This window comes from Macaca nemestrina, chromosome 20 (genome assembly GCF_043159975.1).
Source record: "Macaca nemestrina isolate mMacNem1 chromosome 20, mMacNem.hap1, whole genome shotgun sequence".
Taxonomy (NCBI): Eukaryota; Metazoa; Chordata; class Mammalia; order Primates; family Cercopithecidae; genus Macaca; species Macaca nemestrina.
In genome coordinates, this window is record NC_092144.1 from 61,055,853 (window position 1) to 61,079,897 (window position 24,045).

Below are 24,045 nucleotides of genomic sequence, written 5' to 3' on the forward strand. Positions count from 1 at the left end.
GGTGTGAAACCTTAAATCTTCCCCACAGCCACTGCCTTATGGAGACTGTGTCATCCTTAGCTTCATTTTACAGAAATCTACAGTGAAGGAAGGCACATCCCAAGGGGACACAGATAGTAAGCGGCAGAGCTGGGATTCCAGACACGCGGCCGGGCCTCTGCAGGAAGAAATCAAATGTGTGGAATGGTCGGGGAGAGGAGATGCTTAGAAGGGATTTTCCTGTATTCTCTTAGCCGTGGGGGTCAGAGCTAGGCCCAAGTCCTCACTCATCAAGTCCTCCCCAGTGATGCAAGGATGGAGCTGGGGTAAAACCAGGGAGAATCAGGGCCCTCACGTCACTGCGTTTATTAAGCATCAGGGTCAGAGCTGGGCAGGAGGGGAGGGGAGGCAAGGTCTTGGTGAGAGTTGTTCTGGAACCAGCCAGTGGGGTGGTAGGTCGGGAGGTGGATGTCACATGTTAGGGTCACTTGGCCTGAATGGTTTTTTGGATCCAGTTCGTGTATCTGCAGACGTTGGTATAGACTCCTGGCTTCTCCTTTGATCCACAGGGGATATTACCCCACGACACAAGGCCTCGGAGGTGGTCTCCACATACAAGCGGACCCCCAGAATCACCCTGCAGGAAAGAGGGAGAAAGTCAGATACAGATAGAAACCCAGAGACTGAGAGAGAGACAGAGAGAGAGAAAGGGACGGAGATACTCAAAGATGGAGAGAAAGACTCAAGGACAGAGAGACAGAGAGAGAGACAGTAAGACACACAAAGGCACAGAGAGAGGATGGTAGATAAAATAAAGGAGACTCAAAGACACGGAGACAGAAACACCAAGATGCAGAGGAACATGGAGAGCAAGAAAGAGAAACAATTTAAGAATGGAGATTGAGAGGTGTGGAGAGAGGCAGAGGTGTAGAGGCAGATGGAGAGACAGAGAAAAGAAGAAGATGAAGATGAAGACAAAGGAGGAGGAGGAGGAAGGGGAGGAGAGGGAGGAAGGGGAGGAGAGGGAGGAGGGGAAAGAGAGGGAGGAGGGGAAGGAAAGGGAGGAGGGGGAGGGAGAGGGGGTCAGGGAGAGGGAGGAGGAGGAAGAGGAGGAGAAGAGGGAGTGGAAGAGGAAGGGGAAGAAGGAGGGGGGAGGAGGGGAAGGAGAGGGAGGAGGGGGAGGGGGAGAGGGAGAGGGAGGAGGAGGAAGAGGAGGAGAAGAGGGAGTGGAAGAGGAAGAGGAAGAAGGAGGAGGAGGAAGAAAAGAAGATGAATAAGAGGAGGAGGAAGAGGAGGAGGAAGAGGAGGAAGGGGAGGAGGAGGAAGAGAAGGAGGAGGAGGGGGAGGAAGGGGAGGAGGAGGAGGAGGAGAGAGAGGAGGAGGAGACGATAAGACCCAGGTGGGAGAGGTAGGGAAGGCCCAGGGAGAGAGATGCCTGGCACTATTCTGTCCAGGGACACCTCTCCACCTTGTGTCTTGAGGACAGTCTTGCCCGCCTGCCCTTTCTTTGCGTCCAAGTTGCTATGTATCGCTTTCCCTGTCTCTGTCTCTGTTTCTGCCTCAGTCTCCCTCTTGGTTGGTCTCTGCACATCCCTCAATGCATTAGTCATTCTGGCACAAAGAGGAGAGCCTGGATGGATGACAATGGAGGGAACCCAAGTTAAAGTATTCAGGAGGGAGTCCCCTTTCCCCAACTAGCGTCTCCCTCCTCCAGAGCCTGGTCGTTTCTGAGCAGAACTCGTGGGGGCTGTGTTTGAGGAAGGACAGTCCCCTCACACCATCTGCCTCCTTACTGCCTCTCTTTGGTTCTTTTTGCTTTTAGTTAGAGTCTGGCTCTGTCCCCAGGCTGGAATGCAGTGGCGCCATCTCAGCTCATTGCAGCCTCCGCCTCCTGGGTTTAAACAATTCTCCAGCCTCAGCCTCCCAAGTAGCTGGGACTACAGGTGTGTGCCACCACACTTGGGTAATTTTTGTATTTTTTTTTTTGAGACAGAGTCTTGCTCTGTCACCCAGGCAGGAGTGCCGTGGCGCGATCTCGGCTCACTGCAACAACCTCCGCCTCTGGTTTCAAGTGATTCTCCTGCCACAGTCTCCTGAGTAGCTGGGACTATAGGCGCCCACCACCACACCCAGCTAATTTTTGTATTTTTAGTAGAGATGAAGTTTCACCATATTGGCCAGGATGGTCTCAATCTCTTGACTGGTGATTCACCCACCTCAACCTCCCAAGGTGCTGGGATTACAGGCATGAGCCACTGTGCCCGACCTAATTTTTGTATTTTTAGTAGAGATAGGGTTTCACCATGTTGGTCAGGCTGGTCTCGAACTCCTGACCCCAGGTGATCCTCCCACCTCGGCCTCTCAAAGTGCTAGGATTACAGGCGTGAGCCACCATGCCTGTTCTGATTCTTGACCCCTCCACCTCCATCCTTGTCTCTGCACTTCCTATCTCTGCCAGCTGTATCTTTATATCTCTGCATGTCCCCGACTGTGTCTCTGTGTGTCTTTGGGAGGCCAAGGTGGGCATATCATGAGGTCAGGAGTTCGAGACCAGCCTGGCCAACATGGTGACACCCCATCTTTACTAAGTCTCTCCTTCTTTTCAGGGCTTGGGTTCTCCCTCAGTCTGTCTCTATCTGTCTCTGTAAAGCTCTCTTTTAGCCTGTGTCTTTCTCTTCCTGTGTCTGGCCATGTTTTTGTGTCTTTGTCCTGTGTAACTGGCAGGTCCTGGTCACCTCACCTGGCAGGAATCCTTCCCGTACTTCTCATCCCCGGCACACAACATGTTCTGGGTGATCTGGCCAGGGTAGGCACGCTCACACTCCTCACGGGGCACCAGGTGGATGTATGCACACTGGATGGTGTCAGGGAAATCACCTGTAAGGAGAGAGATGGGCCAGACTCAGCCCAGGCCTTGTACTCCCCACATCCTCCCCAGCCATCTCCCAACCCCTATAAGTCCTCCACCCCCTACTGGTCCCTCTTTTCCATTGGTTCCCCTCTTCCTGTTAGTCTCTCATTCTTACAGCCCATTTCCATCATACCTGCCTCCTAATTGGTCCCTCTTTCTATCATTCTTCCCTCCCATTGGCTGTCTTCCTCATTAATAGTCTCTTCTCCAGGAGTCCTCATTTCCTATTGGTTTTCCTTTTCTCTTAGGTCCCTCCTCCACTTTTCTCTCTTCCACTGGTCCCACCTTCTTCAGTAGTTTCAGTTGACCTGGAGGTCTCTGCCTCTATTAGGCCCTCCTCTACTGTACCCCTCCTGCTCAGTAGTCCATTCTTCACTGGACACTTCTTGCTCATTGATTCATCTTGATGGGTCACTCTATAACCATTGGTCTTTTCCTAAGTAGCCACGCCCTCTCCCACTGGTTCTTCCTTTCTATTGGTTCTTCATCCAATGGTCCACCTCCATCATTGGTCCTTTTCTAACTGTCTCCACCCTCCCTCATGGGTCCTCCCTTTCTACTGGCCATTCATCCAATGGTCTACCTTCCTCATTGATCCTTTCCTAACTAGCCCTGCCCTCCCTCATTGGGTCTCTCTTCCTATTGGTCTGCCTCCCTCCTTGGTCCTTTTCTAACTGGCCTCACCATCCTCAATTGGTTCTCCCTTCCTATTAGCTCTTCATCCAATGGTCCACCTCCCTCATTGGTCCTTTTCTAACTTGCCCCATCCCCCACCCCACTGGCTCTCCCTTCCCATTGGCCCTTCATCCAGTGGTTCACCTATCTTATTGGCCCTTCACACACAGGCCCACCTTCATGGTTCCTGCTGATCTATTGCACCTGTTTTTTCCTCTAGTGACTCCTCTGGACCATTGACCCTTTCCTCTTAGTCCCTCTTCCATCAGCTCTACCCCCATTTACTGTCTCAATTCACGTCCTTCAGTCTGCTCTTGTGCTTTATTGGTTTCTCTTCTATCAGTTTCTTCTCCACTATTCCTTCCTGCTCTTCAGTGAATCCTAATCAGTCCTCTTTGACCTCTGGCCTCCTTCCTGATTAGAGTTTCCCCACTGACCTTCCCTATTCATTGAACCTTCATCTTATGTTCCATCTCTCCCATGCTCTTCACCCATTGGTCTACATTTTCCATTGGCTATTCACTTATTGGCCCAGCTCCCAAATTCACCCTCCCTCCCCCTTGACCTTTCTCCATTGAAACCTTGTCCCATTGGTCCTTACCATTAGCCCATCTTCCCATGGACCCTCACCAGCTGTCCCACCCTCTATCTTTTGGCTCACTTCCCCCAGTAGCCAGTAGCCTGCTCCCCACCAGCCTCCCACTACTGACCATCTGCTGTCTTGCCCCAGCCCAGGATGTGGCAGCTGGTGGTGTTGGCTGAGCAGTCCCTCTCCAGGGGAAGGGGCTGGATGAGTTCAGAGAGCTTGGCTGGGCGTGCCAGGCGCAACAGCATGATGTCCTGGTCATGGGTGGCAGCATCGTAGCCAGGGTGGAGCACAGCCCGGACAACAGAACTCTGCTCCTGGGAACTCTCCCTTTGCCGAAGGTTATGCTTCCCCAGGAAGACCTGAAGATTCCTGGGAAGGAAGAGGGCTGGGTCTCACCTGGAGCCCTTGGGCTACAGCTGAGGCTTCAGAGAGGGCTGAGAAGTCATGAATCAGCTGGCCTGCTCCTCCCACAGTCTTCCCCAGCTGAGTAAATGGCAATTCCATCCTTTCAGAATAATCTTGGGGGCTATTCTTCACTCTCTTTATCTCATGCCCTACGTCCAAGCTGTCCAGAAATGCTTTTGCCCCTCTGAAAGCATATCCAGAATCAGACCACATCTCACCTTTCCCATGGCTACCATTTTGGTTTGAGCTGCCTTTTCACTTCTGACCTGAGCTAGAGCAGTAGCCTCCTCACTGGGCTCCCTGCTCTGTCTCTGGCCCCCCACAGTCCATCCTCCACAAAGCAACCAGAAATATTTTAACAACATAAGTTGGTCCCGTGCCTCCTCTGCTCAGCCCCTCCTATGACTCCCATCTCACTCAGAATCAAAGCCAAAGTTCTCAACGTAGTGCACCAGGCCTTGCAAGCACTGTCCCATCATCTCTCAGACGTCTCCTCCTTCCACTCTCCCCTTCCCTCCCTCTGCTCCAGCCAAACACCAGCTTCCCCGTCTTGCCTTGAACACAATAGTGGTCTTCCCACCCCAGGGCCTTTGCACTGCTGTTCCCTTTGCCAGCAAGTCTGTCCTCCAAGTGTCTGCATGCCTCACTCCCTCACTGCCTTTAAATGTTGCCTCTCAGGGAAGCCTTCCTTAGTGGCCCAATTAAAATACAAATACCTATTCCAGTGGGCAATTCCTATCTCCCTCCCGTGCTTTCTGTTCCACCAGAGAACCTATCACAATCATCTGATATGCTGTATATTTATCGTTAAATATTTACTCATTGTATTGTTTCTCCTCCTTGCAGAGCAATGGTGTCCACTAAATGCTACAATGCCGTGTTCTTTATCTGCACTGTCCAGAGGTGGCTGGGGGAGCCACAAGCTGCAGGTGACTGCTGAGTATTTGAAATGTGGCTTGTGGATTTTCCATTTCATTCATTTCAATATAATTTGCTGTATGTGACTGATGGTTACCACATTAGACAGTGCAGCTCTAGGATGTCAAGATGGGGATTTCTGTTCTATTCAGATATAGTATCTCCAGTGCCTTGATCAGCACCTGGCACATGAGAGGTGTTTGATATATATTCCTGAAACAGAGAGTCACTCCCTTGCTCAAACGTCTCCCATGGCTCCCCATTGTCCTAAGAATAAAGCCTGGACTCCTCCACTTGGCACTGGAGACCCTGTGTGGATCTGGCTGTAGTCACTTTCCAACCTTATCTCCCAGCACCTTCTGCCCCCCAATGAACAGGAAACTTTCTTTTCTGAGAATACTCAAGACGGTTCTCACCTCAGGGGTGTTTCACTGCCTTTCCTCTGCCCTGAACACTCTTTTCCCATCTTCCTGCCTCCACTTGGATTTTATGTCATCAGAAAGTCCTTCCTGACCCTCCTCCATCTAAAGTAGATACCCTTATTCTTTTCCTTCATAATTTGTAATTGTGTGGGGTTTTGAAGTGTTTGCTTCTTTTGTTTGTTTGTTTTTTTGAGACAGGGTCTCGCTCTGTCGCCCAGGCTGGATCTGCAGTGGTGCTCTGTAGATCACAGCTCACTGCACCATGGCCAGCCTAATTTGCTGCTTCTTTCTTTCCTTTTTTTTTTTTTTTTAAGACAGAATCTTGCTCTGTCATTCAGGCTGGAGGGCAGTGGCGCCATCTCGGCTCACTGCAACCTCTGCCTCCCAGGTTCAAGCGATTCTCCTGCCTTAGCCTCCCAAGTGGCTGGGATTACAGGCGTGAGCCGCCGTGCCCGGCCCCCACTTTGCTTCTTAAATAACTGCTTGTCTGCCCCTTTCTGTCCTTGTGCTCCCGAGGGCAGGGATGATGATGTCTCATCCGTTGCTGAATCTCCACTGCCCAACTCGAACGTGGGACTTAGCGGGGCCCTTAGTCAATATGCATCAAAAGAATGAATGTTGGTGGTGAGAGTCATCCCAGGTCTCCTTGGGGTTGGGGGAACCATCCCAGGGATTGTCACTTGCCATTTCGCTGCACCTCAGTTTCCTCATTTTGCAAAATGGTGCCAAGAGTCCCTTGTGGTGGGCATTCTGGGAAAGGTGTGTAAATGGCTTCACTCAGCACCTGATTGGTAGTTAGCATTAAACAAGTGGCAGCTTTTGTGAATCTAACTCGTGAGAATCAGCACCTGGGGTTTTCGTCCTGGGCCCTCCAGCTGCTCCAACTATGCCAGCTTTTTGGATGATCTCATCTCGTCCCATGGCTTTAAATGTACCTGTTTGCTGACGCTGCCTTCATTTTAACCTCCAGCCCTGACCTCTCCTCTGAGCTCCAGAGGCCTCCCCGGCCTCCCTGCTGGGACATCTCCCAGGCATCTCAGACTCACCGGGGCTACAGCAAAATGTCAGACGCTCCCCTGCCCACACCCAGCCTGTTTCTCTTTCCCTCTCCCCCAGCTCAGAGAAAGACATGGCAAAACACCTAGTTGTTCAGGACGAATACCCAGAATCCAGCCCTGCTTCTTTCCTCTCCCTCCTGTTCCTTGTTGCCAAATTCTGCTGGCTCAGTCACAAAATTCCACATCCCAAGATATTCAACATCCCTCCATCCCCACTGCCACCGCCTGGGTTCAAGCCACCCTCTCATGTCGCCGGATGAAAGCAACAGCCCCCACGTGGGCCTCCCTCCCTCTTCTCTTGCCCAGTCCACGTTCCACGTGGTAGCTTGTAAAAATGTAAATCAGGCCGGGTATGGTGGCTCACGCCTGTAATCCCAGCACTTTGGGAGGCTGAGGTGGGCAGATCACCTGAGGTCAGGAGTTTGAGACCAGCCTGGCCAACATGGTGAAACCCCGTCTCTACCAAAAACACAAAAATTAGCCGGGCAAGGTGGTGCACACCTGTAATCCCAGCTACTTGGGGTGCTGAGGCAGGAGAATTGCCAGAACCCGGGAGGCGGAGGTTGCAGTGAGCTGAAATCATGCCACTACACTCCAGCCTAGGTGACAGAGCAACACTCTGTCTCAAAAAACAAACAACAAAAACAAACTGCCCAGTGGCTTCCTACTGTGCTCAGAATTAAATCCAAATGCCCATCATGCCCTGCAGGTTCCCAAATGATCCGATTCCCCCATTAGAAGGTAAGTTCATGAAGACAGCAATTTTGCTTGTTTTTTCTTCTTTTCCACTGCTATGCCCGCAGGGCCTGGCACACATTAAGTACTCAATTAAGCAATGGCCGAATGCACCTGGCTATCAGATGGCCTCGTGCTGGGATGGGGGGATGCCTGTATCACCTCCTGCCTGACATCTACAAGACACAAGACACCCTCGGGGTTCAGTCGCATCCGCTGTTCATTTATGGCGTAGACTCACGGTTTTTTGCAGTGGGCAGCTGTGAGGACCCACAGTGGATGGATAAGGACCCCGCCACAGAGCAAGTGACCGGAGGTGTAGAGAGCAGCTTGGTAGGGGTGAGATGTCTTGTCGCAGGGTCCGCCATGCACCAACTTATTCTGCTCCTCTGCCCAGGCTGAGGGAGAGAGGATCTGAGTCAGAGAGGAGTTCCGGAGAAACCAAGCGCATCCCCCTCAAGATGAACTGCAGTCAAGATCGGTCAGGTGCAGTGGCTTCTGCCTGCCTGTAATCCCAGCTGAGGCAGGAGAACTGCTTGAGCCCAGGAGTTTGAGACCAGCCTGGGTAACACATTGAGACCTCGTCTCCATAAATAAAATAAAAATAAAAATAAATAAAAATTAGCAGAGTATGGTGGCGTACACCTGTAGTCCCAGCTACTTGGGAGGCTGAGGTGGGAGGGTTGCTTGAAACCCAAGAGTTCAAGTCAGCAGTGAACTATGGATCGTATGGATCATGCCACTACACTCCAGCCTGGGTGGCAGAGCGAGACCCTGTCTCCAAAAAAAAAAAAAAAAGAAAAGAAAAAGAAAAAAAAGCTTCTCTGTATTTCCATTCCCAAACTTACCCCATTCCCATTGCAAACCCAACTGTCTCCCCTATCCCCGGGCTTTCTCCAACTTTCTAACCTACCTCCTACCTCTGCATTTAGATCCCCATCCCTCAAGCCACCCCCACCCCAAACCCTCATATCTTCAAGACCACCTCCCACCACCCTCCCCATCTGTATTCCCCACCCTTAGCCTAATCCCCAATGTCTTCCTCATTTCAAAGCCCCCCAACCCCAACCCTGTGCATATCCCCATCCCCAATACCAGCCTCTTCTCCATCAACAAGCCCAGTCCTGCCTGTAAGCCTCCCCCATCCAAATGCCCTTTCCCCACCTGCAGCGATCAGGCTCAGCACCACCATCAGCTTCTTCATGGTCGCTCCTGAGAGGGGAAGCCACATGGTCCATCAGTCACTGCCTCGACCCTCCCCACATCCCTCTGTCTGCGCCCTCCGCATCCTCTCCTTCCTCCCTGGCCTGCTACGCTGTCCTGCCTTGACCTCTGTCCTTCTCGTCTAACCTGCTGATTTCTTCTTCCCCAGCCCATGTCTTCCATCAGAGGAGCCCACGAAAACAGTGCCAAAGAGAATTCAGACCTCCGTCCACTGGTCCAGTGACTCATGGGGAGATTCTGATTAAATCTTTCTACTTTACTGGGCGTCGATTTGCCTTCCTGTAGACAGGAGAGGGTTACCCTAGGGGGCCCTAGCGTTCTTCCTCTGTATTCAGAGGAAGATTTTCCTCTGAACCCGGCTCTGTGCTCAGCGGTCACCCACCCCGCCCACCCGGCAGGTTCTGTGGTGCCTGTGATCTTACCTGCTGCAGGCCTCCGGGCCTCTGGGGATTCTCGGGTGCGGGGAAGGAACAGCTTCGAGGCGAGGAGGCAGAAAGAGTTAGAAACGCGGGGAGCCGTGGGGAGAGAAGACACTCAGATGCAGTGGCAGAGCTAAGCGGAGGACGCAGGGGCCGCGGAGCCCAGGGCTGCAGGGACTGCCAGACACACACCCCCAGCTCCCAGGCCTCCCTGGAAGAGGCTGGTTCTGTCCCCAGATGCTTCCGGAACGTCCTTTTAACCCCTGTCTCTCAGGTCCCTGAGCAAGGAGACTGGCTACACCCTTTTCCTCCTTACCCAGGCCTCCCACACACATTCCTCCCGCCCCCATGCCCTGCTCCTGGTGACCCCTGACCAGGCCTCCAGGGAGGGGAGCACTGGTCCCTGAGTGCAGTGGGGGCCTGGACTCCTGGGTCTCAGGGAGGAGGGATTGGGGGCCTGGACCCTTGGGTCTGAGGGAGGAGGGGCTGGGAGCCTGGACTCCTGGGTCTGAGGGGCTGAGGACTGGACTCCTGGGTCTGAGGGAGGAGAGACTGGGGGCCTGGACTCCTGGGTCTGAGGGAGGAAGTGGGAACTTGGACTCCCGGGTCTGAGGGAGGAGGGGCTGGGGGCCTGGACTCCTGGGCCTGTGGGGTTTGAGGGAGAAGGGGCTGGGGACCTGGAATCCTGGGTCTAAGGGGCTGATGCCTGGACTCCTGGGTCTGAGGGAGGAGGGGCTGGGACCTAAACTCCTGGGTCTGAGGGAGGAGGGACTGGGGCCTGAATCTGAGGCAGAGGAAGCTCTAGTCGGCTCAGTCCTTAGACCTCCAGGTCTTGGAGAAAGCAAGTGTCTGAAGACAAATTCCGGCCTCTGGGGCAAGCAGATGGTGCTCCAGGCCTCCCTGCACCCCCAGCACTCTCTGTGCCATCCAGTGACCTGCAGGCCCTCACTCCGGGCTCCAGAGCCCTCGGGCACTGGGAACCAGCCTGCCCAGGTTCAGTGGGGTTGGGGTGACTCACACACCTGCCCGTAGGTCCCTGTGCGTGCTGCCTGCCGACCTCCGTGTCCCCAGGAGAGAGCGAGCCAGCCCGGCAGGGAGACAGCGTGTGTCACCACACTGGCCCCCGCCCCTGCCCCGGGCTGGGGAGCCGGCCAAGGCGCTATGGGGAAAGGGCCCAGGAACAATTGGGCTTTGTCCGCCCCCAGCACCCCAGTGCCATGCTCCCAGCAGCTCCGCGCCTCAACCTCTCTTCCGGCGGGCAGGCAGGAGGGCGGTTACATCAATGGCTTCCTTTTGTCCCTGTCTGACAGTCCTCCTTTGCAGTCTCTGACTGCCCACCCGGCCCTGACTGGAGATTTCGGCACTCTGCATCCTCCTGGTCCCGCTCCTCCAAGCCTGCCCACCCCTGAGGTCTCTCGCTGCATCTGTCTCGCTGGCCGTGGAGGGGAGGGGGCTTCCATTTCTCTCTCTCTCCCATCTCAGTCTCTGTATTTGTGTCTCTCTACTTTTTTCTCCACTTTATTTTGTACCTGTCTCCCTCTCTCTTTTTTCTCTCCCTTCATCTCTCTTTCCTTCCTTCCTTCTTTTTTCTTTTGTTTTTTGGATGGAGTCTTGCTCTGTTGCCCAGGCTGGAGCGCAGAGGTGTGACCTCGGCTCACTGCAGCCTCTGCCTCCTGAGTTCAAGCAATTCTTCTGCCTCAGCCTCCTCCCGAGTAGCTGGGATTACAGGCACCCACCACCATGCCTGGCTAAACGTTTTTTTGTATTTTTAGTAGAGAAGAGGTTTCGCCATATTGGCCAGGCTGGTCTAAAACTCCTGACCTCAGGTGATCCACCCACCTTGGCCTCCCAAAGTGCTGGATTACAGGTGTGAGCCACTGTGCCCGGCCTCTCTCCCTTTCTTTCCCCTTGATTCTCTGACTCTCCATGTTTATCTTCTCCTGGGTCTCTTCTTAGATTTCCCCGGGGGAAGCACTGTGTGTGCCCAGAAGGGAGTCAGGTTCCCCAGGAACTAGCGGGGATGATTCCCGAGCGATGAGGAGGCTAGCAGGATGCAGGAGGACTTGAGGACTTATTGATGAGATGCAGACACACAGCGAGGAGCGTGGAGTTAAGCGGAAATCGGAGAGCACTTGGGAACGACGCGGGGCTGTGATGAGATGGTGGTGCTGGGCAGCGGCAGAGGAATCCGGGAAGACTTAGGGAGGTGCCTTTGAACTCGGGCCTAGAAAGCTGAGCCAGGCGTAGGTCAGGAGGAGAGGCTGTGAAAATTCCTGGCCTGGGTGCACATGGGAAACCTCAGGCAGTGGTTGGGGTGGTTGGTATGGGCTGGAGGGTGAGGGTGTGTGTGGCAGAGTGGAGGGAAATGAGGAGGGGGACGTCACTGGGTAATAAGGACAGTGATAGGAATGAGTCTGGCTCAGCACCTGCTTGGCCTGGGCATTACAGGTCACTTTTTAAAAAATTCTTTTTTCTTTTGAGACAACGTCTTGTTCTGTTGCCCAGGCTGGAGTGCAGTGGCACAATCCTTGCTCATGGCAGCCTCAACCCTCGTGGGCTCAAGCGACCCTCCCACCTCAGTCTCCCCAAGAGCTGGGACCACAGGCGTGAGCCCCTGCTTCCAGCTAACCCTTTTATTTCTTTTGCATTGAATCTAATTGTCATCTTGCATTGCCCAGCCCCCATCACTCCGGGAAAGAAGACTACTCTGGTGCTCAGTGTCCTCTCTGGGTGCTCCCTCTCACACTTGGTCCCCACTGACCTCAGCATCTTCTTCTCAGGACCTGCCATCCTCATAGACAGCAGGTCTGATGTTGCACAGCCCAGTGGCCAGGCCCTATCCCTCTGCCTCCTCTCTCCGGGGCATCCCTTCCTCTCTGTCCCACACCCCCAACCCCAACTCAGAGCTGCACCCTCTCCCACCTGGACCAGGATCCCTCTGTATTCTGTATCCCTCGCCTGACCCCACAGAGGCCTTCCTGTGCCTTGTGCTGACCTTCCCCCTCCTCTCACAGCCTTGCCCTGGCTCCCCATCTCTCTTGGGACCAAGTCCCAGCCCCCCAGCCTGGCGTTTGAGGACCTTTAGCATCCAGAGAAGCCCTGGCCAATGAAATGTGATGCCAAGCACGCATGCACATTTATGTTTTCCAATCACCACACTTTTTTTTTAAGTCAGAAGATTTTTTAAGTGTCCTTACCACAAAAACTAAGGGTGTAAAATAATGCATATGTTAAATAGCTTGGTTTAGCCATTCCACAATGTATACATACATATATCAAACATGATGTTATACACCAGAAATATATACAATTTTTACTTGTCGATTAAAAAATTAATTTAAGGCCAAGCGTGGTGGCTCATGTCTGTAATCCCAGCACTTTGAGAGGCCAAGGTGGGTAGACAGCTTGAGTCCGGGAGTTCATGACTAGCCTGGGCAACATAGTGAGAAACCATCTCTGCAAAAAGCAAAAAAAATAGCCAGATGTGGTGGTGCACACTTGTAGTCCCAGCTACTCAGGAGGCTGAGGTGGGAGAATTGTTGAGCCTGGGAGGTCGAGGCTACAGTGAGCTGTGACTGTGCCACTGCACCCCAGCCTGGGCAACAGAGCGAGGCCCCTGACTCAATAATAATAATAGATAAATTTAAAAGAAAGTAAAAATTAAAAAGAAACAGGAGCAGCTAATTCTAATAGTTCATGGAATTCAATATATCCAAAATATTATCATATTAAATAAAAATAAGAAAATTAGTAAAGGGATTATTTGCCCTTCTTCCTTTTTGGCACCCTGAGTGTTTGGAATCTGTTGTGTCATATATATTTACAGATGTCTCAGTTGGAGCTCATTTTAAGCCATCAAGAGCCCTGGACATGGCTGGACAAGGTGGCTCATACCTGTAATCCAAGCACTTTGGGAAGCAGAGGTGGGAAGATCACTTGAGCCTAGGAGTTCAAGACCAGCCTGGGCAACATAGTGAGACCCTATCTCTCTAAAATAAATAAATAAATAAATAAATAAATACATAAATACATAAATACATAAATACATAAATAAATTACCTAGGTGTGGTGGCACACATATGTGGTACCAGCTCTACAGGAGGCTGACGTGGGATAGTTCCTTGAGCCTGGAGGCCCAGGTTGCAGTAAGCCATAGTCATGCCACCGCACTCCAGTGTGACAGAGCCAAATCCTGTCAAAAATTTTTTTAAAAAGAGTCCTGAGTGGTGAGTGGCCCTCACACTGCATGACACAGCTATGCCTACATCTCTGTGTGGCTCCAGCTTTCTAGAACACATCAAGCTTCCCTGACCCATGCCATGCCCTCTGGCCTCTGGCCCTTCACTGAATGCTATTCCCTCTACTTCTTGAGATGGACTCTTATTCTGTCGCCTAGGCTGGAGTGAAGTGGCGTGATCTCTACTCACTGCAACCTTTGCCTCCTGGGTTCAGGCAATTCTCCTGCCTCAGCCTCCCAAGCAGATGGGATTACAGGCACATGCCACCATGCCTGTATTTTTAGTAGAGATGGGGTTTCACCATGTTGGCCAGCCTGGTCATGAACTCCTGACCTCAGGTGATCTGTCCAACTCGGTCTCCCAAAGTGTTGGGATTACAGGTGTGAGCCACCGCACCCGGCCTATTCTCTCTTCTTAGCATGTTTTCCCCACCTTTTCCTGGCAATAACCTGTCCTTCAAGTCTTTGCTTGGACATTACCTCCTCCAGGAAACCTTCCCTGAACACCACCCAACTTCCACCTACTCATTCTCTCACGTAGGTTCCCACAGCAGGTGTCTCCCTCAACTCACCCTGGACGGGGGCCACCTGGATTGACATTCGTCGTCTCTTCCACTGGACCATGAGCTCCTTGAGGGCAGGTACAGGACTGACTCATCCCTGTGTCCCAAGCAACCACAGAGGACCTGGCCCAGAATCAGCCTTAGGAAAGACTGATCAAATGACTAAATGACTTTATCACACCCACTCCCATTTTACAGATAAGAAAACTGAGGCTCAGAACAGGAAGTTCATTGCTCAACATCAAACATCCAGGAAATGGTGGAGCCTGAATGGGAACTCAACTTCCGACACGGCAGTGGATGTGGCCCATCCCTCGGTGGCCTGGCTGGGTCTATCTTATGACAGTACGAGGTGAGTGAACTCGGGAGGAATTGTTGAGAGCTGGGTGGGGAAAGAAGAGAGGTGTTAGGCTGTGGGGAGTGGAGGGACTTTGAAGAGAAAGAAATTCCTAACTCTACCACTTCTCTGGTGACCTTCATGGTTTGCCATCTCTGCATACTTTGAATGCTTATTTACTGGATATTTTGCTCCAGATTGACTTGCTCTGCAAAAATCTCCAATAAATAAATTCTTTTGTCTGGGTGCAGTGGTTCACACCTGTAATCCCAGCACTTTGGATGGCTGAAGTGGGAGGATTACTTGAGCTTAGGAATTAGAGAGCAGCCTGGACAACATAGTGAGACCCCATCTCTAAAAAAAAAAAAAAAAATTCAGCCAGGCGTGGTCCCAGCTGCTCAAAAGGCTGAGGCAAAAGGATTGTTTGAGCCCAGGAGATTGAGGCTGCAGTGAGCTATGATCATGCCACCACACTCTAGCCTGGATGATACAGCAAGACCCTATATCAAAAAAAGAAAAAAAATTTATAAGGAAACTTCGTGAGACTGTAAGCAGAAAAAAGTGCCAGAAGTCATAAACAATAAAAACCAATGCCTAGGCCAGTCGCGGTGGCTCACGCCTGTAATCCCAGCACTTCGGGAGGTCGAGGTGGGCGGATTGCCTGAGCTCAGGAGTTTGAGACCAGTCTGACCAACATGGTGAAACCCCATCTCTACTAAAAATACAAAAATTAGCCGGGCATGATGGCAGTCACCTGTAATACCAGCTACTTGGGAGGCTGAGGCAGGAGAATCACTTGAACCTGGGAGGCGGAGGTTGCAGTGAGCTGAGATCGTACCATTGCACTCCAGCCTGGATGACAAGAGCAAGACTTCGTCTCAAAAACAAAACAAAACAAAACAAACAAAAACTAAAACCAATGCCCATTGAAGGCTTACCCTGTGCCATAAAATGTTTGAGCGCTTTCTGTATATTAACTTATTGAATCTCTATAATAACCCTAGAAATAGGTGCTTTTTCTCCCACTTCAAGGATGAAGGAACAGGGACGGGGGAACTAATGAGCTTAAAGGAAAATAGCTTGTAGGGGCTAGAACTGGGATTCGAACCTAAGAAGCCAGGATTCGGAGCTAATCCCTTAACTACCACACTATACTCCTTACCCAAAGAAAAATGAATTACTTAAAAAAAAAAAAATCAACATTAGTACCATCTCAATCATTACAAACCAATCTACCTGTACCTTGCATATAGGAGAGCAGAGGGCCAGGGCCGGGGATCTCCGGGCTGACTTAGTGCAAAGGCAATGTTTTGTTACTTTTAAAAATTCTAGATTGAATATTGGAGTGGTTTGCAGAAGAGAGAGAAAATGTTGATAAAACTTCAGGAGAATGAGTGGTCGAAAATGTTTGACATTCTTTAAACTTGACAGGCCCAGAAACAGAAGGGGCTGGGGACCTGGACTCCTGGGTCTGAGGGAGGAGGGGCTGGGGACCTGGACTCCTGGGTCTGAGGGAGGAGGGGCTGGGGGGTCTGGACTCCTGGGTCTGAGGGAGGAGGGGCTGAGAGGGGACCTGGACCCCTGGGTCTGAGGGAGGAGGGGCTGGGGACCTTGACTCCTGGGTCTGAGGGAGGAGGGGCTGGGGGGCCTGGACTTCTGGGTCTGAGGGAGGAGGGGCTGGGATCTTGGACTCCTGTGTTTTGTGTGTTAGCCTCCTACATGGGAGAATCAGAATTAGTGGTTGCAGAATTTCTGCAATATGACAGGGCTGGGGTGCCTGGGTTAGGAGAGACTCAGAGGGAGATGAGATAAGGAGAGGAAGGATCTGGAGGATGTTGGTGGGGGCAGAATTCTGGGAGAGAAACAGGAAGAACAGATAGGAGGGGCGCGTCCTGGGCTAGAGTGGCTCCTCGGTCAGCAGCGTCTGAGGTGTGACGGCACAGAGGATCTTTGATGTTAGAAGGCTGGGGGTGTGGCCAGGCTCTGAGTCACAGAGGACTCCTCCCTCATCTTACCCCCTTCCCGAGGTTCCTTTCCCTCCCTTCTTGGGGAGCAGGTGCCACCGTCTTCCTCCAGCACTGTTTGCTCACTTCTGGCAGACCCCTGTGGGACCCCTGTGTCCTGTCTACCACCATCCCAATCTCTCTGAAACTCGCCTGGCTCCCTCCTCACTTGTCACTCGTGAGATACTCAGAAACAATTTCACACCCCTTCCCACGGTAATGAAGTGGGCCTGTTCTCTCCTCCCTCCTCCCCTCCTTCTTCCTCTTTCCATCCTTTCTTCTCTCTCCCATTTTACAGGAAGGAAAAACTGAGATCTGGGAAACGGAACTATACCCTGGAACAGGGCGGGCAGGACCAGGGCTCAAAACCGGTCACAGTTTTCTTTCTAGGCTCCCTTCCTGAAAGGTCTCTCTCCAACCGCAGATCTTCAGACTTTTTTTCCCGCCTTTATTTTTCATGTTATAAAAGCATACATTCAAGGAAAAGTACACAGAAAGAAGGAGACACCTCATGACGACCCCAGTATGCAGTCTGGGACATGTGTTTTCAGATTTGATTCTGTGAATATTTTATTTTTTATGGTTAAGTTCACATACATATATATTTTTGTTTTCCTTTTGTCATTTAGCATCATATAGCCTAAACATTCTTGCATAATACTAACAATTCTAAGAATCATTTTTAATAGGTTTATAATATCATTGTGAGCTAGGCGTGGTGGCTCACGCCTGTAATCCCAGCACTTTGGGAGGTCAAGGTGGGTGGGTCATCTGAGGTCAGGCGTTCGAGACCACACTGGCCAACATGGTGAAACCCTGTCTCTAGTAAAAATACACAAAAAATTAGCCTGGTGTGGTGGTGCACACCTGTAGTCCCAGGTACTTCAGAGGCTGAGGCATGAGAATCGCTTGAATCCAGGAGGCAGAGGTTGCAGTGAGCCAAGATTGCATCACTGCACTGCACCCCGGGCAACAGAGTGAGACTCTGTCTCAAAGAAAAAAAAAAATCATTGTGCCAAACCAGACTATTATTTAAGCCATCCAGTACTTTTGGAACATGTTGATGTTTTCACTTTATTTCTGTGATAAATAATATTATGATAAATTCAAGTCTTGTTCTACATTTTGGATTTTTTTTTTTTTTTTAGTAGGTTCTTCCTAAGACTAGCGTTACTGGATCAAAGGTGGTGAATAAGGGTCTTGGTGTACGTTGACCAACTGTCTTCCATCAAGATTGTAGAACGTCCACTTCCAGTGTTTGAGAGTGACGGTCTCACTGAGTCTTCTCCAGCACTGAGGGTTTTGTTTCCTTACTTGTTTTGGTTTTAGGTCTTTACCGATTTGATTGGTTTACAAACAGGGCATGAGGTTTAAGTATATCTCTGAGGAAAGGTAAAGTCAAATATGACTTTACGGGTCATCAGCGTCCTTACTCCTGTGCATTTTCTGTTCGAAGCACACAGTTATTTAACTCTTGGTGGGGTGTTAGCGATGCTTTTTGATGGTATCATTTATCCACTTGGTGAACTTGCAGACTTGAGTGTAGACTCCTGGGTCGTTGGGTTGGCCGCAAGGGAAAGTTCCCCAGGACACCAGACCTTGCAGGGTACCTCTGCACACCAACGGTCCCCCCGAGTCACCCTAGAGGGAATACAGCCAGAGATTAACTTTGGCTTCAGATAAAAACCCAACTCATTATCATACATTCCTCAGTTATCGGTCTTTGTCTTGCAGATTATGGACTTCCACCCCACAGCCAATGAGAAGAGACTCATTGTCTCTGGGGACCAGTGGGAGAGCTAGTGCTAGGAACACACTAGGTCCTTTGAAGACACTGGTTTCACCCTTGGCCAATGAGAGCAATTGCAGAGAAGGGGTGGGGTTTCCGGATCAGAGCACTCTTTATTTTCCAATGTTAAGGACCCTGCTCCAAGCTAGTGGGAGAAGAAACATCATCTCTAAAGGGTGGATGCATGCCGTCTTGCACGGGAAAGGGGGACACGATGGTCTCGGAGACCAGGGTCAAGACCAATTACATAATTTACAGAGCTTGGTGCCAAATGAAAACGCAGGACTCTTTGTTAAAAAATTATTAAGAATTTCAAGACAACAACAGGAATGCATTAGACTAAGTTTGAGACCCTTCTGAGTGTGGGGCTCTGTGTCAGTGCAGAGCTTGCACATTCATGGAACTGGCCCTTACCAGGGGAGAAGGGAGAAGGGGAACACCCTGTTCCCTAGGACAGTCATCTCTCTGCCATCACCTCTATCCCTAACACTCACTATCCCACATCCCCTGAGAGCTGAAGGTGCAGATGTGAGCAAGGAGGATGGGTGTGGAGAGACAGAGAGAGTTGGAGGTGGAGAAGAAAGAGGGAAAAGAGAGAGAGACAAAGAGAGATGGGGAAGAGGGAAAGGGTATGGAGAGAGAAAGAGACAGACAGATGGGGGTGGAGAAGAAGGAGGGAGAAGAGAGAGAGACAAAGGGATAAGGGAGAGGGGGAGGGTGTGGGAAGAGGAGAAGAGAGAGATGGGGGTGGAGAAGAAAGAGGTAGAAGAGAGAGACAGAGAAGGGGGAGGGGGGAAGGTGTGGGGAGACAGATGGGGTGGGGGTGGGGAGAGGAGAGAGAGACTGGAAGAGAGGAGGAGAATAAAAAAAGACAGAGATGGGGGAGCAGGTGGGGAGAGGAGAGATAGAAGAAAGAGAGAGAGAGACAGAGTAGAAAGGAGGGGGCAAGGAGAGAAGAGGGAGAGAGATGAAGAGAGATAGAGAAGTTGGGGGGAGAGAGAGAGGAGAGGGCCAGAGAAGAGACAGAGAGACAGGAAAAAAGAGAGAGGAGGGGGGCAGGGAGAGGAGAGAGAGGCAGGGGAGGGGAGAGAGAGAAGCGAGAGAAAGAGGGAGAAGAGAGAGCAGAGAGGAGTGCGTGGAGAGACAGCAAGGGAGAGAGAGCAAGCTAGCTCGACACAGAGAAAGAACAAAGAGGAAAAGGATGAAATGAAATTATGTCACAAAGAGAGACGGGGGAAGACTGTTCAGAAACAGAGAGGGGATGACAAAAGGCCAGGAAGAGGGAACAGGGATGAGGTGGAGGGAAACAGTGTTTTCCCCGGGACCAGGACCAGGGTCAGTTGAGTGAGTCATCAGCTTCAGGCACAAAATCTCAGTAACTGTAATACATAATACTTCAGTACAGTATTTAACAAAATCAAATGTAATTCACAAAACTGCATGATGGACATCGTATCCACATTTGAAATGAAGACAGCGCCAGTACAGCGCTGTGCTGAGCCACGCTGGCCCCTACGGCGAGGGAAAATTCAGTAAGAGTCACCTGCTCTTTATTTAAAATGGAAACATTTTATCCATCGTGGGCTTCTGCGTTAATTTTATTTTTTATTTTTAAATATTGCATTATGATGTATCTCAATCACTGAGATTTTCGGTGCCCCCTTAAGGTTTGGGCCTGGGACCAGCACCTCACTCTCCTTCCCTGGTCCCGCCCCCACTTTCTCACCCTTATTAAACTCTCTGTCCCATCCCTAGGGCCACATTGACCCCTAAGTAAGCTCCCACCCCTGACCTAGGCAGAGAATGAGGTGAAAAAAGCTGAGGAGGCCGGGCCTGGGGGGAGGGCAAGGCCAGGCTCAGTGCCCAGTCACTTGGGTCAAGCTCTGCCCCTGGGGCATGCAGACAGGGCACCCAGGACTGGGAAGGAATTGAGGGGGAGAGGCTCACATTGCAGGCGTTTTTCTTGGAGTTGGGGATGCCAGCGCACAGCATGGAATTTCCCAGCATGTCCTTATAAACCTTCGTGCAGTCCTGGGAGGAGATGAGCTTGACATCCACGCACATGAGGTCAGAGGGAAAGGTCACTGCAGGGAGGAGCAGGGAGAGCTGTCAGTCAGAGAGGATGGGGTGAGGGCCAGAAGGGCTGTGGCCCAGACTCCTGGGTCTGAGGGAGGAGGGTCTGGGGGTCTGGACTCCTGGGTCTGAGGGAGGAGGAGCTGGGGTGTGGACTCCTGGGTCTGAGGAAGGAGGGGCTGGGGGCCCAGGACTCCTGGGTCTAAGAGAGGAGAGGGCTGGGGGCCTGGATTCCTGGGTCTGAGGGAGGAGGGGCTGGGGGCCCAGGACTCCTGGGTCTGAGGGAGGAGGGGCTGGGGATCTGGACTCCTGGGTCTGAGGGAGGAGGGGACTGGGGTCAGGACTCCTGGGTCTGAGGGAGGAGGGGACTGGGGTCAGGACTCCTGGGTCTGAGGGAGGGGGATGGGGTCTGGACTCCTGGGTCACTGAGGCCACCTACCATCTGGGCTCGTGGTAGTGCCCCAGCCAGAGACAGTACAGATGGTTCCAGGGGGTTCACAGCGGGAGGGCAGCCTGACTTTCTTCACCGTGGATGACAGCCTGGCCGGGCTATTGAGCTTCACGAGCATGAGGTCATTAACATGGGTCTGTGTGGAGTAGCCAGGGTGGCGGAATGACCTCGAAGCCTTGATCCTCTGAGCTTTCCTGTCGCCCAGCGTATCACTGCCCAGGTGCACGGTGTAGTCACTGGGAGGAGAGAGTGACATTCGGAGATTCAGAAGAGACACTGTGACAGAGAGGGTGTGCAAAGACCCGAGGGTGGGGGGACAGAGACCCAGAGAGAGGAGGGGGACAGAGACCCAGAGAGAGGAGGGGGGACAGAGACCCAGAGAGGGGAGGCGGGACAGAGACCCAGAGAGAGAGAGGGACAGAGACCCAGAGAGAGGAGGCGGGACAGAGACCCAGAGAGAGGAGGGGGGACAGAGACCCAGAGAGAGGAGGGGGGACAGAGACCCAGAGAGAGAGAGGGACAGAGACCCAGAGAGAGAGAGGGACAGAGACCCAGAGAGAGGAGGCGGGACAGAGACCCAGAGAGAGGAGGGGGGACAGAGACCCAGAGAGAGGAGGCGGGACAGAGACCCAGAGAGAGGAGGGGGGACAGAGACCCAGAGAGAGGAGGCGGGACAGAGACCCAGAGAGAGGGAGACAGAGAGCCAGGGAGAGAGGAGGACAGAGACCCAGAGAGAGGAGGGGGGACAGAGACCCAGAGAGAGGAGGCGGGACAGAGACCCAGAGAGAGGAGGGGGGACAGAGACCCAGAGAGAGGGAGACAGAGAGCCAGGGAGAGAGGAGGACAGAGACCCAGAGAGAGGGGGACAGAGACCCAGAGAGAGGAGGGGGGACAGAGACCCAGAGAGAGGAGGGGGGACAGAGACCCAGAGAGAGGAGGGGGGACAGAGACCCAGAGAGAGGAGGGGGGACAGAGACCCAGAGAGAGGAGGCGGGACAGAGACCCAGAGAGAGGGAGACAGAGAGCCAGGGAGAGAGGAGGACAGAGACCCAGAGAGAGGAGGATAGAGCCGTAGGCACAGAAAGACAGCCGCCCCCGCCCCCCACCTCTCCACAGGGAGTTGGAGATGCTGGCGCACCTCCAGCAGAGCCTTGGGCGGCACCTACTTCATCTTGCAGTGGGCGGCAGTCAGCACCCAGCGCTCATTGACCAGGACGCCTCCGCAGTGCAGCTGATTGCCACTGAGCAGGGCCACCTGCCATGGGTGGGAGCCTCTTGTACATGGGGCACCATCAATAATCTTGTCACCCTGGGCTGGATGGAGACATGGAGGAGCGTGTGGGTAGCCAGCCTCAGGGGAGGGCTGAAGCTGCACCTCAGGGATTCCCAGAGTCAGAGATGGAGAGAGACAGATGGAAACGCGTGGAGAAATACAGAGAAAGCAAGAGACAGGGATAGAGACAGAGAAGGAGCCCACTCAGAAACCCAGGAGGGGCATCTCATTGGGGGAACCACAGAGAGACACTGAGCACAGGAGGCAGGGCCTGGAGGGGACAGAGACCCCTGAGGCAGCAGAAGCAGGAAGAGCAGGGGCTTCATCCGACAGTCTGGTCCTCCCAGGATGGAAGCTGTTTGAGGAGGGAGGGGTTCTGACTCAGGGACTCCTTGGAGAGGGTCAGTGGGGGCCCCGAGGTGAGGTCAAGCTTCCCAGTCCAGTTTTCACCTTCTTGTCCGGCAGTTCCCAGGGCTAACGATAGCAGTAGGATCTGCAGGGGCAGGAGAAGGGATCCTGCCATGGTGCCCTGCTGAGCCGCTCAGGGGCTGCAAGGCGAGGAAGGGCCTCTCCTGCTGGAGCTGAGAAGGAGAAGGCAATTCAGGCCCAGCCCCTCCTCCCTCAGACCCAGAAATTTCTCTGGCCTCTCCTTCCTCACACTCAGAACTCCGGACCCCTAACCTCCTCCTCCCTCAGACCCAGGGGTCCAGACCCTCATCGCCCTCCTCCCTCAGACCTAGGAGTCCAGGTCCCAGTCCCTCCTCTCAGAACCAGGAGTCCAGACTCTCAGCCTCTCTTCCCTCAGACCCTGGAGTCCAGGCCCCCAGCCCCTCCTCCCTCAGACCCAAAAGTCCTGTTCTTCAGACCCCTAGAGAGCCAGGAATCTAGGCTCCGATCTTGCCCCTCCCTATGGAACCCAAACTTCTGAGTCCGTAGTTCCTTTTTCCCTAAAAGGCCCCAAACTGCAGACTTCCAGGCCCTCACTGCTCAGGACCGGGAGTCCAGGCTGCAGGCCCTGCCTCTCGGGAGCAGAGTCAGGCTCGGAGCCAGCATCGCCCCCTCCCCTACAGGTACACCCTTGATGAAGCCTCTTCTCACCTCGAGAGGATCTGATGTGATCCAAGTTCGGACTTGGGCTGGCACACAGCTGGGCTCCAAGATCCCCAGCCGTCTGCTGGGCGGTCCTCTTATACCAGCCCCCGCCCCACGCCCGGCCCCAGTGCCCTGGGGTGCAGGCAGAGCTGACTCTGGGACACCCCCGCCTGCTTTTGCGGTTCTGGCTATCTGGAACCCCTGACGCAGCGAGAGCAATTGGCACCACTGCACCCTCTCTCCACCCTCCCTCCGAAGGACGGGCGGTGCCCAGCTCCTGCGCCCCCGCACGTTCCGGTCCCACAGTCCCTCCTGGCGGCTCTCAGGGGAGGCACCCGGTGCGCTGGGTCTGAGGGGCAGGAGCGGTATTCAAGGACCGGCTGAGCTCAGGGAATAGGCTCTGGCTGAGTCCTTTGGGGCCTCTCCTGTCTCAGCGTCCGGAGTGATTGGATTCTTTCTTTCTTTCTCTCTCTCTCTCTCTCTTTCTTTCTTTCTTTCTTTCTTTCTTTCTTTCTTTCTTTCTTTCTTTCTTTCTTTCTTTCTCTTTCTTCCTTCCTTCCTTCCTTCCTCTTTCTCTCTTTCTTTCCTTCCTTCCTTCTTTCCTTTCTTCCTCTTTCTCTTTCTTTCTTTCTTTCTTTCTTTCTTTCTTTCTTTCTTTCTTTCTTTCTTTCTCTCTTTCTTTCTCTCTCTCTCTCTCTCTTTCTTTCCCTTCCTTCCTTCCTTCCTTCTCTTTCTTTTTTTTTGGACGGAGTCTCTTATCACCAGGCTGGAGTGCTGTGGTATGATTTAGGCAACCTCTGTCTCCTGGGTTCAAGCGATTCTTCTGCCTCAGCCTCCCGAGTAGCTGGGATTACAGGCATGCACCACCACTCCCAGATTTTTTGTATATTTA

The 24,045-nt window shown here is 52.6% G+C and overlaps 2 protein-coding genes and 1 long non-coding RNA gene across 5 annotated transcripts in view; 1 reads left to right on the forward strand and 2 right to left on the reverse strand.

Moving 5' to 3' along the window:
• LOC105497135 (uncharacterized) overlaps positions 1-8,169 on the forward strand; it is a 53,589-nt gene extending 45,420 nt beyond the window's left edge. Inside the window, exons 3-4 of the long non-coding RNA XR_011617812.1 lie at positions 5,406-5,488; positions 8,090-8,169. This is a non-coding gene — a long non-coding RNA (uncharacterized lncRNA). The remainder of the gene's footprint in view (positions 1-5,405; positions 5,489-8,089) is intronic.
• LOC105497136 (kallikrein related peptidase 6) lies at positions 327-10,486 on the reverse strand. 2 transcript variants are annotated; one of them, XM_011767928.2, is made up of 7 exons: positions 10,358-10,484; positions 9,339-9,390; positions 8,857-8,904; positions 7,934-8,090; positions 4,276-4,523; positions 2,720-2,856; positions 327-616 (listed from the first exon to the last, which is right to left on the reverse strand). In XM_011767928.2, exons 3-7 carry the CDS (start codon positions 8,894-8,896, stop codon positions 464-466), a joined length of 735 nt encoding a protein of 244 aa, XP_011766230.1. In that variant the 5' UTR covers positions 8,897-8,904; positions 9,339-9,390; positions 10,358-10,484; the 3' UTR covers positions 327-463. The 2 variants fall into 2 exon arrangements, with proteins under 2 accessions (XP_011766230.1, XP_070943683.1); XM_071087582.1 differs by lacking the exon at positions 327-616 and adding an exon at positions 1,324-1,609 and having other exon boundaries at positions 10,358-10,486.
• A 6,420-nt stretch (positions 10,487-16,906) lies between these two features.
• Positions 16,907-23,294, reverse strand: LOC105497132 (kallikrein related peptidase 7). Of its 2 annotated transcripts, XM_011767921.3 has the most exons (6): positions 23,160-23,294; positions 22,512-22,642; positions 21,955-22,102; positions 20,777-21,024; positions 20,212-20,348; positions 16,907-18,116 (listed from the first exon to the last, which is right to left on the reverse strand). In XM_011767921.3, exons 2-6 carry the CDS (start codon positions 22,582-22,584, stop codon positions 17,961-17,963), a joined length of 762 nt encoding a protein of 253 aa, XP_011766223.1. In that variant the 5' UTR covers positions 22,585-22,642; positions 23,160-23,294; the 3' UTR covers positions 16,907-17,960. The 2 variants fall into 2 exon arrangements, with proteins under 2 accessions (XP_011766223.1, XP_011766224.1); XM_011767922.3 differs by lacking the exon at positions 22,512-22,642 and having other exon boundaries at positions 23,160-23,262.
• Between the last annotated feature and the right edge of the window lie 751 nt (positions 23,295-24,045).